At 41.6% G+C, this 18,521-nt stretch overlaps 1 protein-coding gene across 2 annotated transcripts in view; it reads right to left on the bottom strand.

Annotated features, from left to right (window-relative positions):
• Positions 1–2,631, bottom strand: part of MANBA (mannosidase beta) — a 128,425-nt gene extending 125,794 nt beyond the window's left edge. The window contains exon 1 of one of the 2 annotated variants that reach the window (XM_027543960.1): positions 2,310–2,631. In XM_027543960.1, coding sequence (XP_027399761.1) covers positions 2,310–2,537 — 228 coding nt within the window. In that variant the 5' untranslated portion in view covers positions 2,538–2,631. The remainder of the gene's footprint in view (positions 1–2,309) is intronic. The other variant, XM_027543961.1, reaches the window with a different exon arrangement.
• Between the last annotated feature and the right edge of the window lie 15,890 nt (positions 2,632–18,521).

Below are 18,521 nucleotides of genomic sequence, written 5' to 3'. Positions count from 1 at the left end.
GATTTACTGTAATGACCAAGTGAAAAAAGTATATTTTTTTACCTCCCTAAGACTAGCCAGTGGGGCACTCTCAGTCCCCTTCTGATGTTTATGTCAGAGGTTTTCTCTGTCCCTTTTTCACGTTAATAAAACTCTGCTACACAAAAGCTCTTGAGTGATCAAGCCTGGTCCCTGGTTCCGAAGCTAAATCTTCTTCGGAGATCATGAATCCATGGTTCACCATAAGCTATCAATTCCAAGCGCCTAGAATAATGCTTGGAGGTACCAAATAAATATTTATGAGATAATTAGATGAATGACTTCAAGAAGATATGTTTCAAGTTCTCATGTAAACACCATATTTAGACCAGCATCTGCTCTAAGCTATAGAATATTTCCTGAGGTCAACACCAAGAATGGATGTTATAATAAAGCAGGTGGAATAACAACATCATATTACTCAACATGATACTTGATGTAGGTTATTATCAATAGTCCTGGAGTTCCCCAGTCGCCAAAAGCTCCCCATCTCTTATCTATCATTTAATACCTACATTTACCTTGTTGTTGTTTAGTCACTAAGTTGTGTCTGACTCCTTTGCCACCCCAAGGATTGCTGCTCACCAGGCTCCTCTGTCCATGGGATCCTCCAGGGAAGAAAACTGCAGTGGGTAGCCACTTCCTTCTCCAGGGGACCTTTCCAACCCAATGTCTCCTGCACTGTGGATGGATTCTTTACCACTGAGCCTTCAGGGAAGCCCACATCTACCTTATTGAAACTTAAAGTTTTCCTAAGAATTTATTAACAGATCTAACAGACATTGTAAATTGTTCCCATGAGGAAAAGTCAGTTGTTTCAGTCGATGAGCACATCATTCACTTTAACGAGTAACAAAATGTTTCTTGGTATGCAGCCCTGTAACATGGAACAGTATTCTGATTTACTACAGCCACTAGTGATTTCCCATTGCCTTAATCAGGAAAATGAGGCAGGAGAGACACTGCAATATAAACAAAAGCATCCTCACCGTATGGGTTAGTGAAGCCTTAGGGTCCATGTCATAAGCAGTGTGTTAACTAAAAATAGTTTAAATACTTAAGTTTGAGAATGACTTACTTAAAAAAAAAAAAACAGGACCAAGGTCAGTGTCATTTACATTTGTTTCTTTGAAAAAGAGCTAATGATACCAGATCAGAAATCTACATAACCTGTCAATTGTCCTGTCATTTAAGTAAACTTTGAACTATATTCCTGACAGTTAACTCCAGTGCTTTAAAAATACATGATTTTTCAAACCACCAGGGGAAGTGTCATACAATACAGAAGGCCATGAAGTCAGGCCAGGCTGATTTAGAATTCCATTTCTGTCACTCTAAATTGCTGTGTGATCTTGGGTACATTCTCTAACTTCTCTGGGCTCCATAATTCGTATCATCAATAAAATGCATATAAGAAGACTTATTCTTTAGAGTGGCAGAAACGGAATTCTAAACCAGCCTAGCCTGACTTCACAGCCTCCTATACTGTGTGACACTTACCCTGGAGTTTTTAGGAGGATCCGAACAATGTGTGCCAATCACTTATCAAGTACATCTTGTCCCAAGCAAAGCCATTAAAGATATGCAGCAGATGGAAGGAAAAAACAGTGGGAAGTGGCAGTCTGTTTGCAAACCTCTACCCACAGGCAGCCAAATAGGAAAACGTCCTCCATAACAAGTCTATAAACTGAAGCCTCTATTGGGACACACACACCACATCACATGCAGTGCAAGGAAACAGCATCTTTCTTCATATCCCAGCCTTAACGATTATTTAGCCTTCACACTAGCACTGACAATCCTAACCTTACACCTGCGCGTCTCTTCTCCTCAGCCTATGTGCTGCTGTATCAATTCCAAATCTGACCCTAAAAGCGAAAATGAAAAACTAAGGCATTATTGAATATAGTTAACATTTACTTGGGAAAACACTATCGTCCCCTGCAGTGTTAGGGTAGTTGAAACACTCATCCCCCGCCTTAGGCTCTGTCAGTGACATGTCCTTTCTAATCCACGCTTCAGCGGAGAACCATGGCAATAACACTGCCAGTATAACTGCCTGAAGCTCCGCTTTCCTGAGTTACTGCGGCCCCAGTGTGACGGTGGCTCAGTCTCCATCTAGCCCGGATCCCAGCGGTGCTCTTCGCCAAGAGCAGATACATTGCCTCGCCACCCTCCCCGCCACGTCCAACGCCCTGGAGACCACAAGAAGCAAAGCGGAAGTTAGTGCCAAACCCAGGAGAACACCGCCGGGCTCGGGGGCGGCCAGGCTGTTCCTGGGCCCTTCTCACCGTGCGAGGGACCTGGGCGCAGATTCCTGGCGGGGCGGCCGCACACAATACCTTGATGATCCTCTTGTTGAACAAGGCGCTGTGCACGCAACCGGGAACCGCTGCGGGCAGCTGCAGCGAACCGTTCCCGCTGTGGATCTTCCAGTTTCCCCGCAAACTGATGCTGACCACCTTGGTAGCGAAGCCCGCACCGCACGGCGCAAGCAGCAGGAGCAGGCGGAGGAGCATGGTGTTGCCCGGTACCCGCACAGGGCAAGAACCCGAGGGATGCGGTGGGCAGCGGAAGCCACGCTCGGCCTGAGCTCTGGCTGTCCCCGCCCCGGGGCCCGCCCCCGGTCCCGCCCACGCCCCCGATTCGCGGCCACGCCCCCAGGTCAGCTGAGCTAAAGGCACCTCGACGGATTCCCCAGCTCCGCGGGCGGGCTGGCAGCGCAGAGATCGCTCGGTTTGGCGGAAGCCTGCGGTCGTGAGTGCTGGAGCCGCTGCACCTGTGCTTCGCTCCGGGCTCGGATCGCTCTGGGCTCGGACTGCCGCGGTCTGCGTCCTCCTCTGGGCTTATTCCAACTGCTTCGGCGTGTGAACGGAAGGCGAGAGCCATGCACGGTAATTGGGACACACAAATCTCTGGGCGCAAAGTGGCGCACAGCCTCGGGGAGCTCAGGGACAGACAGTAGTGTGAGGAGAATACAGCCAGAGACGCTCCAAAGAACAGAAAACCAAGACACCCCATCACTTCAGTTTCCCCCAGTTTCCCCAGACCCTCGTCCGTGCTGCAGGCGTCTCCCCGGCACGGGTAACGCGCATCTTTTGCTGCTCTACAGGTTGGTCTCAAGAACAGTCTGCGCAGTAAACAAGTATAAATACTAAAGTACCTATTCGTAGGGTTGTTGTGAGAGCTGAGAAAATTCGTGTACAGCGTGCAACATAGGGCCCAGCCAGAGAAAACAAAGCACGTTGGCCTGATGTTCGTGGACTACAACCTTCTGTTTTGTAAAGTCACGCAGAGGAGGTTCCTGACGTTCGGGAAACCTGAACTAAAATGCACAGGCAAATTTAAAATCCTCTGTCGCTCAGTAGCTGTGGGACTTAGGCAAGCCACGAAATTTCTAATACCCCTGTTCCTTGAACTCGAAAATGGAGACAGTACTCTTTTTTCCGGGTTGTAATCAGCACACAATGAGTTAACATATTTGGCTGTCCTAGGAATGCCAAGGTACCCCCAAAACACCACAGGTTTATGTCAAGTCTCATGGCAGCACAGTTTACCTGAGTCCCAATTTTGCAATTGGATGTAACTGTGATCTGGGAAGTTAAGAAGGAATTTCACATTGCATAAAATAGACTGACATATGACTGTGTTGATGTTATCTGCCTTATTCCTATATTTAAGCACAAGTCTTTGAAAAGAAGTTCTCCCCTCATCAAATCCAACCTTTGTTTTGCCTTATGATGGCCTTGGAGTTGCCTGATTCTGTAGACACAGAATGGTATTTTATTTTTTTACAGTCAGCGTTTTCAAAAGCCTAGCATCTTGGCTTTTAGGGACATTTGGATTATCCAGCCCAAGGCTCTGGCTTTACAGCTGAGGGAACAAGGTCCAAAGAAGTCAGGTGACCACCCTTAAGACGTTCAGAAAGGATGCCTTTCCTGGCTCTCATCTCCTTGCCGTGGGGCCCATTGATGTTAAGGGGGAAAGGCTCTGGCTGGTTCAAAGGCTTCTTCACTCCAGAAGCATTTTTACTTCTAATAGGAACGGAGCTCTAAACTCAAATTATATTCCCTGACTCATGGCATTAAACGGCTAGCCCGTCTGTTCAGAACTGATAACAAGACTTACAGCAGCAAGGGTGGCAAAGGGGTGTTTGTTTCTGTTTGTAAATCCCAGAGAGCCCATTAAGCCAAGTCAAAGGAAAATTCATCTCACCCCTGTGAATATGTTTGGATATATTCTGTTATTCTATTACAAACATTTTTGGGCATCTATTTAAAAAAACAAGAATAGAGACTTAGCATTCCTCCTTTCAGCCCAAGACACAAATATGACATCATTAGGATTACTTCACTTTGAAAACACATTGATCCAAATTCATATAATGTACACCACCATGAGTGAACTGTAAAACTGTAATGTAAGCTTTAGACTGTGGGTGATAATAATGAGTCAAGCTTGGTTCATGGATGATAACAAATGTACCATTCTAGTGGGGGGTGTTGATAATGGGGTAGACTGTGCATGTGTGGGGGCAGGGCATGTATGGAATGTCTGTATTTTCTATTTAGTTTTGATGTTAATATAAAATTGCTCCATATATATATATATATATATATATACACACACACATACATATATATCCATGGATCAAAGACATGAAAGACTTTCAATTACTGTTTTATCATGTCAGGAGCTTAAAAGTCATCACTGTATCCTTAAAAACAAGTAAAAAGCTGAACAGACTGAAAATCACCAGCTTTTGTTAGATCTGTCAGAGAATTCAGGCGAAAGGGCAAACTGCTGCCCCCGAAATTGGAGAAAAAGACAGGTGTATATACAGAGAATCACAACTTACCAAAGCAGAAACCCATGAGTAGAAAACTCTGTGAATCGCTTCTCGGCCTTTTGGCTAAGATCAAGTGTAGAAAACTCTGTGAAAACCAGTACTAGGGAAAGAAAATCTAAACTCTAATTGCTGAGTTGCTGGAGGCTCAGTGTGGACAAATCTGAGAGTTTAAAAACTTCACAGGAACTCAGCCTTTGTGGGTCTCCTAGGATTTTGTGTTTTGTTTCCGAATCTATCTGTCACATTGAAGATTCTCAGGTTATTTCCCTCAAACTTCCAGCAGGGGGACAGGGGAAAGGAACTATTCTGAAATACTTGAAGCATTCTGAAGGACTACCTCAAGAGAAATTATTTTATCAGAGCCTTACCTGATGGAGTTTTATCAGAGCCTAACGTAGAAGAAGGGAAATACCCCCTAGCCTTCTTGCCCTAGCTAAGGGGCTGTAAAAAACACGAGAGACACTTAGGAAATTCACAGTGTTCAAGTTCACCAAAAGACTAAGGCCTAATCACAGGACTATAAAAAGCTTCCTCTATGACTATAAGTTTCCTCTCTCCTCATGCCCTCCCACTAAATCACTGAAGGCCTCTTTGCCACTGTTCCTTTCATCCCATACATCATGTATGGCTTTCAACAAAAAATTACAAGGCAAAAACAGAGCAAGCCCTTGAACCAGACTCATGTATAGCAGGGATGTTCAGTTATCAGGACAAGAATTTAAAATATTAGGCCAGCATTGGCCTAATACCAACACCAGACAAAGACCTTACAGTAAAAGAGAACTACAGACCAATATCTCTGATGAACATAAATGAAAAAATCCCTAACAAAACATTAGCAAACTGAACCTAACAATATATTTTTAAAGTGTGTATATATATATATATATATACCATGAACAAGCAGGATTTACTCTGGGTATGCATGGCTGGGTCAACATTCAATCAATTAATGTAATTCATTACAGCAATAGGTTAAAAAATAAAAATCACAGAATCTTATCAATAGATGAAAAAAAAATAACTTGACAAAATCCAATACCATTCATGATAAAAACTCTACACACATTAGGAATAAAGGGAACTTATTCACCTTGATAAATAACATTCACAAAGAACTATCATTATATTAAATCATGAGAAACTAGAAGTTTTTCTGCTTAGACTAGGAATGAGGCAAGAATGACTCTTCTTGTCACTCCTTTCCAACTTCATATTGGAAGTCATAACTAATGTAATCAGAAAAGAAAAGGAAATAAATAGTATACAGTTTAGGAAGATATAAAACTGTCTTGGTGGATGACATGATTGCCTATGTAGAAAATCAATAACAATAACAAAGAAAACTGGAAATAATAAATAAGCAATGTATAGCAAGTTTACAGGATACAATATACAAGGATATTGGATACAATATCAAGGTTACAGGATATAATATGCAAAAGTCTATCATTTTCCTAGGTACCAACAAGCAACAATTGGAATTTGAAATAAAAAATGTAACACTATTTACATTAGCACCCCTCAAAATAAAATACTTAAGTATGGGACCTCCCTGGGGGTCCAGTGGTGAAGACTCCTTGCTCCAAAGCAGGAGGTCTTGGTTCAATCCCTGGTCAGGGAACTAGATCCCACATGTTGCAACTAAGAGTGCGCATGAACTCGCTGAAGAGTTTCTTTGCCACAACTACAAATCCCATATGCTGCAACTATGACCCAGTGCAACCAAACAAATAAAAATAAATATTATAAAAAAACAAATTCCTCAAAAATTAAGAAACACTTAAGTATAAATATAACAAAAATGTGTAAAATCTATATGAGGAAAACTACAAAACTCTGGTGAAAGTAATCAAAGAGGAACTAAATAAATGGAGAGATGCTCCATGTTCATGAATAGGAAGACTCAATATTGTCAAGATGTCAGTTCTTCCCAACGTGATCTATAGTCAATGTGATCCCGATCAAAATCCCAGCCAGTTATCTTTATGATTTTGACAGACTGATTCTAAAGTTTATAAGAGAGACGAAAGACCCAGAATAACCCACACTGTATTGAAGAAGAACAAAGTTGGAGGATTACCGCTACCCTATGAGGGACTCAGCTGAACTAGAAGAGAGAACTGAGACTTTAGGCATCACAACAGCTAATTAAAGCAAGGGGCCTGACTGAAAGTAACAGTGAAGCTGTTAATCACTGAGAGTGGTAGTGTATGCAAGGGGCTAAAACTGGAGAAGATGCCAACTCCCTCCTGCCTCATTCCCCCATAACATGGCATACCAGTCGAGGGTCAGGTGGATCAGCACAGATGTGGTGGTTGTCTCACATAGAGGGAGCCCTGAACAAAAGGCACTGGATGTTTTACAGGCCCTAAATAGGGGAGGAGAGTGAGGGTGAAGGGCTAAGAGTGGAAAGTTGCTGGGTACTGAGTTCGAGTAGGAATAAATACCTTCAAGGTTTCCCACTTCTCCTCCCCAGTAAGGAGATATTAGCACATTCACCTGCACAAGACCTCTGGTTAAGGCCTCAGATAAAGAGAACTAGGAAGGAAGTCACTGAAACTAGGACTGTAAATATGAGAAGCATAAACAGTCAGAGGGGCAATAATAGGTCCTCACTGTGACTGTATACCAAGTCTAGTTGGGGAGGACACCTTTCCCTCATGAAATCCATCAAGTAAAGTCTTTGTAATTGCCTGTGGGCAAGCCTGAAAATCATACGTTTATCTTGTGGTCCATTAGGTCTGAGTGTGGTAGAGATATCCATGGAGGATATATTGAGTTTGGGACAAGCTCTAGTAGAAGAGTCACAGTGTAGACACTTATATTCTGGAACAAGGCTGTGTACTTCACCATAAAGAACTGAGCTGGTTGGAAAAAATAGGTCCAACTGTACTGCTGGGTCTTAATAGAGACCAAATATCTGACCATAGTACACCAAGTGACTCTGCAGCCTGAACTGAGGATTTGCAGATCAGTTCAGTTCAGTCACTCAGTTGTGTCCGACTCTTTGTGACCCCATGAACTGCAGCACGCCAGGCTTCCCTGTCCATCACCATCTCCCGGAGTCCACCCAAACCCATGTCCATTGAGTTGGTGATGCCATGTCATCCCCTTCTCCTCCTGACCTCAATCTTTCCCAGCATCAGGGGCTTTTCAAATGAGTCAGCTCTTCGCATCAGGTGGCCAAAGTATTGGAGTTTCAGCTTCAGCATCAGTCCTTCCAATGAACACCCAGGACTGATCTCCTTTAAGATGGACTGGTTGGATTTCCTTGCAGTCCAAGGGACTCTCAAGAGTCTTCTCCAACACCACAGTTCAAAAGCATCACTTCTTCGGCATTCAGCTTTCTTACAGTCCAACTCTCACATCCATACATGACCACTGGAAAAACCATAGCCTTGACTAGACGGACCTTTGTTGGCAAAGTAATGTCTCTAGTTTTTAATATGCTGTCTAAATTGGTCATAACTTTCCTTCCAAGGAGTAAGTGTCTTTTAATTTCATGGCTGCACTCACCATTTGCAGTGATTTTGGAACCCATAAAAATAAAGTCTGACACTGTTTCCACTGTTTCCCCATCTATTTGCCTTGAAGTGATGGGACTGGATGCCATGATCTTAGTTTTCTGAATGTTGAGCTTTAAGCCAACTTGTTCACTTTCCTCTTTCACTTTCATCAAGAGGCTCTTTAGTTCTTCACTTTCTGCCATAAGGGTGGTGTCATCTGCATATCTGAGGTTATTGATATTTCTCCCGGCAATCTTGATTCCAGCTTGTGCTTCCTCCAGCCCAGTGTTTCTCATGATGTACTCTGCATATGAGTTAAATCAGCAGGGTGACAATATACAGCCTTGATGTACTCCTTTTCCTATTTGGAACCAGTCTCTTGTTCCATGTCCAGTTCTAACTGTTGCTTCCTGACCTGCATACAGGTTTCTCAAGAGGCAGGTCGGGTGGTCTGGTATTCTTATCTCTTTCAGAATTTTCCACAGTTTATTGTGATCCACACTGTCAAAGGCTTTGGCGTAGTCAATAAATCAACCAAGCCATAAAGCTGGGTAGGGCTGCAGTGTTCCACTGTGTGTAGAAGTGATACATCCAGACTCAAAACAGAAATTACATGACTTGCACTGATGATGACACTAATGACCTCATGGGTGGTTCCTTATGCCTGACGGATAGGCCTGATACCTACCTGGGCTGATGCAATATGTGTTAGAGCTGGCCATAAAAGGACTGCTGCCACTCACAGTCCTACTTAGGAGTGGCTCTGAATGACATTGGTGAAGGAGAATCTGCCCAGTGCACAGACTTGTGAACTCTATGTTTATTTTTCACTTCATGTGGAAGGAGAGGTGGCTTGAGGCATAGTTATATACTGACATTTGGGCATAGCCAAAAGTCTTGTTTGGTTCATCACGGCCTTGAAAAAATAAAACTAGAATACAGAGGATGTGGAGGTCTGGGTAGATAATATGTGCATGGACACTGACATTCGCCAGAGAACATGTGCAGAGGGGGCTCCTGACAGCTAGGTACACAGAAAGACAGTCCTGTGAATTTTAGCTGGCCTCTCTATTCACTGTTTCAGTACTTGATACTGGGCTCATGAAGAGACTGGCCAGAGATGAAGGCTATGCATGAACCTAACAATACGGGCTTTCTCTCACCAAGGATATCTTACTGCCTCTTCTGATTGCCCAACCACCCGGCAGCAGAGACTAATTCTGAGCCCTAGATAAGGGTACCATTACTTAGGAGGACTAGGCAGCCACCTGTTGGTACATTAATTACATTGGACCTCCTTGATTGGGGCATCAACTGGAATTAACACGGATTCTGTATATTTTCTGCCTTAACTGACTGCAGTATTTCCACTAATACCACCTGAGACTTTACAGAATTCTTTACCTCTTAAAATGATATCCCCGCCACATTGCCTTAGAAAACAGACACACCTGAGTAAAAGGAGATGTGAAGATGGGCAGGTGAACTCATGACCTTGAGAATCACTTATTTTCCCAAGTACCCTATCACAGGAGCAGACGACTTCCTCTCAAAAACAAACAAAAAACAGTGGAATGGCCTGTGGCAGTTTCAGCCTGAGGACAGACCTCATGAGGTTGTAGCACTTTCCTTCAGGATGTGGTATATGCACGGAACTATGGTCAGTATGCTTCCCTGCTGGCTCAGTGGTAAAGAACCCGCCTGCCGATGCAGGAGACACGGATTCGACCCCTGCATTGGAAAGATCCCCTGGAGAAGGAAATGGCAACCCACTCCAGCATTCTTGCCTGGAGAATCCCATGGACAGAGGAGCCTGGTGGGCTACAGTCCATGGGGTCGCAAAAGAGTCGGACATGACTTAGCGACTGAACAACGACAAAATGGCCGACAAAATGGTCAATATATGGTGCTATGTGTCCCCAGAACTAGAATCCACAGGTATAAAAACCAGGATGGAAAAGCAGACGTAGGCACTCTCATCATCACTGTCAGTGACTCACTAATGGAATTTTTCCTGTTCCTGAAACTGTTGACTCTGTTAGGTCAGAAGTCTTCAATGCAGGGTTGGAGAAGGGTGCAGGGTTCCACCCATTTGGAAGTTGTGACTAATACTGTGGAGTCATTTGGGGTTTCTTGTTCTAGTGGACAAGCAGGTAAGGAATGAGCTAATGTACTGACTGGGGTAATGAACTGATTATCAGATGAAGCTACAGTTGCTACAATCCAGTGAGAACAGGACCTAGGACAGTCACTGGAACATCTCTTACTACTTCCATGCCCACTGTTAACTATCAATGGGAAATTACAGGTACCATGACCCAACAAAGACAGCCCACCATGACAAGATCCTCAGTCGCCCTAGGATCCAAGGCCTAAACCAATCAGTCCCTTGGGGATCCTGGCTTCTGTCATCATTTGTAATCTCCAGTGGGGCACGAAGCCACAGAACATGGGAGCAGGCTTCCCCAGCAATTACCCAAAGGGGTTTTTCCTTCTTCCTCTGTCTTAATTCCTTTTGCCTACACTCTATTCTGGGACTGTACCTCACGAAAATAAATATATACATTTTAAAAGATGCGTAATTAAGGTATGCCTCAGTTACTGATTGCTAGGGTACTCAGGCAAAAACAGTATTCTCTCTCAATTTATATTCATTAGGCTACTCAGGAGAAGGCAATGGCACCCTACTCCAGTACTCTTGCCTGGAAAATCCCATGGACAGAGGAGCCTGGTAGGCTGCAGTCCATGGGGTTGCTAAGAGTCAGACACGACTGAGCGACTTCACTTTCACTTCTCACTTTTATGCACTGGAGAAAGAAATGGCAACCCACTCCAGTGTTCTTGCCTGGAGAATCCCAGGGACGGGGGAGCCTGGTGGGCTGCCGTCTATGGGGTTGCACAGAGTCAGACACGACTGAAGCGACTTAGCAGCGGCAGCAGCAGGCTACTCAATCATTTTAGGGCTATCCAATAAAAGTTAGACATCCAGAGCAGTCTGATATAAATATTGTGTAATAATCCAAAGTAACTAAAAAATATCTAGTAGTCACATTTTAAAAAGTAAAACGAGAGTTTTCCTGGTGGTCTAGTGGTTAAGAATCTGCCTTGCAACGCAGGGGACACTGGTTTGATCCCTGGTCTGGGAAGATCCTACATGCCACGAGGCAACTAAGCTCCTGTGCCACAACTACTGAGCCTGGACTCTGGAGTGCAAGAGCCACAGCTACCAAAGCTCATGTGCCTAAAGCCTGTGCTTTGCAACAGAAGAAGCCACTGCAAGGAGAAGCCCACGCACTGCAACTAGAGAGTGGCCCCTGCTCGCCACAGCTAAAGCCCATGCACAGCAACAAAGACCCAGTGCAGTCAAAAATAAATGTAAATAAATATTTTTAAAAAGTAAAGAGGAAACAGGTGACATTTTAATTATCTTATTTAAACTAATATATTAAAATAATATTTTAACATGTATTCAATATGCTGTGATTATTGAGTATTTTGCATTCTTTTTTCACACTCAGACTTCAAAATCTATCGTAAATTTTATACTTACAGCATATCTCACTTTGTAAAAAATATTTATTTTGTTTATTTATTTGACTGTGCCAGGCCTTAGTAGCGTGCAGCACACAAGATCTGGTTCCCCAGCCAGGGACTGAATCTGAGCCCCCTGCATTGGGAGTATGGCGTCTTAGCCACTGGACCATCAGGGAAGTTCCTCACCCATCTCAGCTTTGATCTATATTCAATTTCACAAATTTTGCAGTGAAAAAATTCACATACCAAATTTGTTTTGGAATATTGGATGATAATTCTCTGATATTTCTGAACATCTTATGAGTAGAGGCACTGGATTTTTTTTGTCCCAGACAATCTTTTCATAAAGGATGTTTGTATATCAAACAGCTCTGGAAGAACACCCATGTTCTAACTTGTGTAGTTAGTCAGAGAGCAAATTATTTCTTTTTCTATCTTTTTGTTCTGCTTAGGCCCTCAATGAATTGGATGATGTCAGTTCAGTTCAGGGAGGACAGTCTGATTTACTGAGTCTACAGATTCAAATGCTGGTTGCTTTTGCAAAGACCTTCATCAAATCACCCAGATATAATGTCTAACCAGTTACCTGGGCATCCTATGGCCCAGTCAAGTTCCACATAAAACTAACCATCACAGTGCACAGTTCAGTGAGTTTTGGCAAACATACATACGTGTGTAATCACACCCTGATTAGGTACAGAACATTTCGTTCTAGAAAGTTCTCTTGTGCTTCTCTCCAAATTCCTCCCGTTCCAGGTGATGGCTGCTCCACTTCTAGAGCCATCATTTAATTTTGTGTCTTTTTGGATGTCATGCAGATAGACTCACATACTACGTTTTTCTTTTTTAAAAATTCCTTTTGTTCAACACTGTTTTTCAGACTTACCCATGTTACTCACCCTTATTCTTGCAGGATATTTTCCTTGGTATAGAATTCTAGGGTGGTAAGTATTTCTTCTCAGCATATTGAAGTTAATATTACACTATCTTCTGTTTCCGTTGTTGACAAATCTTCCATTTTTGCTCTTCAGTCAATCTACCTGTTGATGTGTGTGTGTGTGTGTGCGCGCGCATGTGCACACACACACTTTATTTGCAGAGGAAATGGCAGCTCTGTGTGGACCCCTGGACTGTAGGTGGGCTATACACAGCCCTCCAAGCTGTTCAGGTGTGTAACCCTCCAGGCCACAAAAAGCAAATCATGTAGGAGCTTTGATTTCCATGTCAAGGGGACTGCAAAAAGTTTATCACCTGGCCAAGGCTGCAAGGTCACAGATGAAATTTAAGGTATTTTATTTTTAAAAATTTCTGGAAGTACTGATTTTGGTTATTTTTCAAATATGACTTGTCATTTTTTATAGTCTCTTGCTCTTTATTCATGTTTGAAACTTTTATTTCTGGAATAATGGTTAAGAGGAAAGACTGGAATTTCATTACCTGGATTTAAATCCTAACTTCTGCCATTAACCTTGGGTAAGTCATTTATCCTCTTTGTTCCTCAGTTTCCTCATCTGTAAAGCAGAGATAATCATGTAAGAATATGTTTGTTAATGAGTATATACGTTTGTTGATAATAAACGTGTAAGTAATAAGTATACGCTTGTAATGAGAATTAGGAGTTAAGAATTTAGAACAATTCTTGGCACCGAAAAAGTATTACATGAGTGTTGGCTTCTGCTTTTTGTGGCTGATTATTTTGACAGGAAATTCATATAGCATGAGATTAACTATTTAAAAATGTACAATTCAGTGGCATTTAGTGTGTTCACAATGTTGTACAATCATCACCTCTAAGTTCCAAGGTACTTTTATCATTCACAGGGGAGACCTCATACCCATTAAGCAGTCAATCCTCATTCCTTTCCATGACACCCACCCCCATCCGTGGCACACATAAATCTGACTTTTGTCAGATTTACTAATCTGATTTATTAATAAACTTAAGTATTCTAGATATTCATACCAATATAATCATACAATATATTTCCTTTTATGTCTGGCTCCTTTCATTTAGTGTCATGTTTCCAAGATTCACCTATGTTGTAACATGTATCAGCCCAACATTCCTTTTTATGGCTGAATAGATAGTGATTGCAGCCATGAAATTAAAAGACGCTTACTCCTTGGAAGGAAAGTTATGACCAACCTAGATAGCATATTCAAAAGCAGAGACATTACTTTGCCAACAAAGGTCCGTCTAGTCAAGGCTATGGTTTTTCCAGTGGTCATGTATGGATGTGAGATTTGGACTGTGAAAAAGGCTGAGTGCCGAAGAATTGATGCTTTTGAACTGTGTTGGAGAAGACTCTTGAGAATCCCTTGGACTGCAAGGAGACCCAACCAGTCCATTCTAAAGGAGATCAGTCCTGGGTGTTCATTGGATGGACTGATGCTAAAGCTGAAAGTCCAGTACTTTGGCCACCTCATGTGAAGAGTTGACTCATTGGAAAAGACTCTGATGCTGGGAGGGATTGGGGGCAGGAGGAGAAGGGGATGACAGAGGATGAGATGGCTGGATGGCATCACCGACTCAATGGACGTTGAGTCTGAGTGAACTCCGGGAGTTGGTGATGGACAGGGAGGCCTGGCGTGCTGCGATTCATGGGGTTGCAAAGAGTCAGACACGACTGAGCAACTGAACTGAACTGAACCGAATGTCATTGTATGGGTATATCACAATTTGTTTATTCATTCACCCATTGTTTCCATCTTTGACTATTATGAATAATGCTGTGAACATTCATGTATAAATATTTATTTGAATATCTTTTTAATTCTTTTGGGGATATATTTTGGAGTAGAATTGCTAGGTCATATGGTTATTCTGTTTAATTTTTTTAGAAATTAGCAAACTACTTTCCATAAAAGCTCTATCTTCTTACATTCCCACCAGCAATGTACAAATGGCTCCAGAGTCTCCAAATCCCCAACACTAATTTTCCATTTTTAAGAAGTTATAGCTATCCCAGTGTGAAGTGGTACCTGATTATGATTTTGATTTGCATTTCTCTAATAACCAATGATGTTGAGCATCTTTTACACATTTGCTGGCCACTTTTGTTTGGAGAACTCTTCTATTCAAATCTTTTGCCCATTTTTAAATTGGATTACTTACCTTTTGTTTGAGTTTTAAGGATTCTTTATGTATTCTGGATATTAGACACTAACCAGATATGTCATTTGCAAATACTTTCTCCTATCCTTTAAGTTGTCTTTTTCATAGTATACTTTGATACACAGAAGTTTAAAAATTTGAGCAAGTCCAATTTATCTATTTTTTTCATTGCTTGTGCTTTTGGTATCATTTCTAAGAATTTATTGCTGAATCCAAACTAACAAAAGTGTATTCCTTTTTTGTTCCAAGAGTTTTATATAGTTTTAGGTCTTTCACTAAGGAGTTTGATCTATTTTGTTAATTTTTGGATATAATGTAAGGTAGGGGCCCAAATTTGTTTTTTTGCATGTTAATATTCAGTTGTCTCAGCACCATTTGTTGAAGAGACTATTCATTTCTCATGAGACTATTCACCATGAGTGGTCCTGGCATCCTGTTGACCACAAGATGTATATGAGTTTATTTCTGAATTCTCAGTTATATTCCATTGTCCTATAAGTTCATCTTCATGCCAGTATCATACTGCTTTGATTTCTGTAGCTTTGTAATAAATTTTGAAATTAGGGAGTCCCCTTTTTTTTCACGTTTGTTTTTTTGTACTCCTTTGTAATTCTGTATGAATTTTTTTGTATCTTCCATTTCTGTAAAAACAATCACTGGGATTTTGATAGGGATTGTATTGAATCTGTAGACTGCTTTGGGGATCATTGCCATCTTAACAATAACAAATCTAATCCATGAACACAGATGTTGTTGTTGTTGTTTAGTTGCTAAATCATGTCTGACTCTTTGCGACCCGCTGGATTGCAGCATGCCAGGCTTCCCTGTCTTTCACTGTCTCCCAGGGTTTGCTCAAATTCATGTCCATTGAGTTGGTGACGCTATCAAACCATTTCATCCTCTGCCTTCTCCTTTTGACTTTAATCTTTCACAGCATCAGTGTCTTTTCCAATGTGTCTGTTCTTCTCATCAGGTGACCAAAGTTTTGGAGCTTCAGCATCAGTCCTTCCAGTGAATATTCAGGGTTGATTTCCTATAGGATTTACTGGTTTGATCTTGATGCCCAAGAGACTCTCAAGAGTCTTCTCCAGCACAATTCAAAAGTATCAATTCTTCTGCACTAAGCCTTCTTTATGCTCCAACTCTTACATCCATACATGAGTACTGGAAAAACCATAGCTTTGACTAGACTGACCTTTGTCGGCAAAGTAATGTCTCTGCTTTTTAATATGCTCTCTAGGTTGGTCATAGCTTTTCTTCCAAGGAGCAAGTGTCTTTTAATTTCATGGCTGCAGTCAACTATCTGCAGTGGTTTTGGAGCCCAAGAAAATAAAATTTGTCACTGCTTCCACTTTCCCCCCTTCCATTTGCCATGAAGTGATGGGACCAGATACTATGATCTTCGTTTTAAACAGCTGAGTTTTAAACAGCTTTTCACTCTCTTCTTACACCCTCAAGAGGCTCTTTAGTTCATCTTCACTTTCTGTCATTAGTGTTATCATCTGCATACCTATCATACCTGTGAAGGTTGTTGGTATTTCTCTCGGTGATCTTGATTCCAGCTTGTGCTTCATCTAGCTCAGCATTTCGCATGATGTGCTCTGCATATAAGTTAAATAAGCAGGGTGAGAATATACAGCCTTGTCCTACGTACTCCTTTCCCAAGTTTGAATCAGTAAGTTGTTCCATGTCTGGTTCTAATTGTTGCTTCTTGACCTGTATACATGAACACTGGATGTCTTTCCATTTATCTAGGACTTTAATTTTTTTAGAAATATTTTGTAGTTTTCAGTATACAAGTTTTGCTGCTTCCTTGATCAAATTTATTCCTAAGTATTTTATTATTTTTGATGTTGTTATAAATGGAATTATTTTATTAATTTCATTTTGTAATTCTTCATTGCTACTTATAGTAGAAATACAACTGGGTTCCCTGTCAGCTTAATGGTTAGGATTTCAGGTTTTCGCTGCCAAGGCCCAGGTTCAGCCCTTGGTTGGGGAACTGAGATCATGCAAGCTGCACACCTCAGCCAAAAAAAAAAAAAAAAAGTACAACTAATTTGTGATTTTGTATCCTGTAATTTTGCTAAATTCAATTATTAGCTCCAATAATTTATATTGATTTTTCTGTCATCTGGAAAGGAAGAAAATTTTAGTTTGTATGACCTGATGTTTTTAATGTCTGAAACTTTTGCACATCAGTTCCTACTCATGGTACAGTACTAAGTTCTGTTGTTCTTTATTTTCTGGTTTTTAACTGTGAGCTGTTATTGCGTCCCTACAGAGTATTTGTTTACTTCCACCAGTACCAGGTTGCTGATTTGGAACAACTTTTTAAAATGTTCTGCTTGAGTTTTCAGACTATCCACGTAGTAAGATTTAGAGCTGCAAATTTTCACAAAGTCAAACCATTATTACATATTCTGAGAGAACATTCTCCTGCCACAAAGAATAAAGATTCAAGACACGCAAACTCATCTGTCTGTATTTGGGATGGGTTTATCCTAATTGACACCACTCTTTGGATGTATTCTGGGCTTTGCCAGGGTCATGAAAATGAAAATATACGAGTCTTCATTTGATTCTTCAGGTCTTCTTAAGATGCTAGCTAGTTTCTGATTATAGCCTGCTTCTTTTGGATTCCTGGTTTCAATTTGGTTTGGGCTTGAGAGATTAGTAACATTTATGTTTTTTTAAAAAAAGTGCTTTCCCCCCAGCGTTTCGTTGCTTTTTCACCTAAGAGTTGGTCAGTGTAATCATCTATACTGACAGAAACGGAAACGTCCATCCACTCACTGAGATACTTGAGTCAAGAAGCATCCATCAATTGTAGCCTGTCAGGCTCCTCCGTCCATGAAATTTTTCAGGCAATATTAGTTGGGCTAGTTTCCTTATCCAGGGGATCCTCTCAACCCAGGGATCGAACCCACGTCTTCTGCATTGCAAGGTGGACTCTTCATCTGCTGAGCCAGATGAAGCCCCTTAACATTGGGGGAGCCCCCATGTTAAGGTGGTTATTACTTAACATACCATGGTGCACTCTACTGTGGCAGTGCTGTTGGTATTTTATGTAGAAGAGTTGAGAAAAGTCACTGATAGATTGACATTTGAAACCTAACAATTAAGAAAGAGCGAGCCGTATTTTATCTTTGATAATCCCAGGTAAAGAATGATGGCAAACATCTTGAGGTAAGAAAAAGCCCACTGTGTTCAAGCCTCAGCAGAGGCCTGTGTGACTGAGCTGAGAAAGCTGGTGGGGAAGTTATTAGGGATGAAGTGGTGGGAAGTCACTTCCAGCCTGTAAACTGCTTTTAGGATTTGGCCTTTATTCTGAATGAGATGAGAAACCATTAGGTTTGGAGCAAAGTGATGACATGATCCAATATGGTTTAAAAGGAATATGCCTGGTGTTGCATGGATGATAAATTGCTATGAAATGAAAAGAAGGGAGACCACTTAGGCTTTTACAATAACCGAAGAAACAATATAGATTTAG

The sequence above is a fragment of the Bos indicus x Bos taurus genome, chromosome 6 (genome assembly GCF_003369695.1).
Source record: "Bos indicus x Bos taurus breed Angus x Brahman F1 hybrid chromosome 6, Bos_hybrid_MaternalHap_v2.0, whole genome shotgun sequence".
Taxonomy (NCBI): Eukaryota; Metazoa; Chordata; class Mammalia; order Artiodactyla; family Bovidae; genus Bos; species Bos indicus x Bos taurus.
The sequence above is the reverse complement of the archived record's forward strand: the minus strand, read 5'-3'. Positions and strand labels throughout refer to the sequence as shown.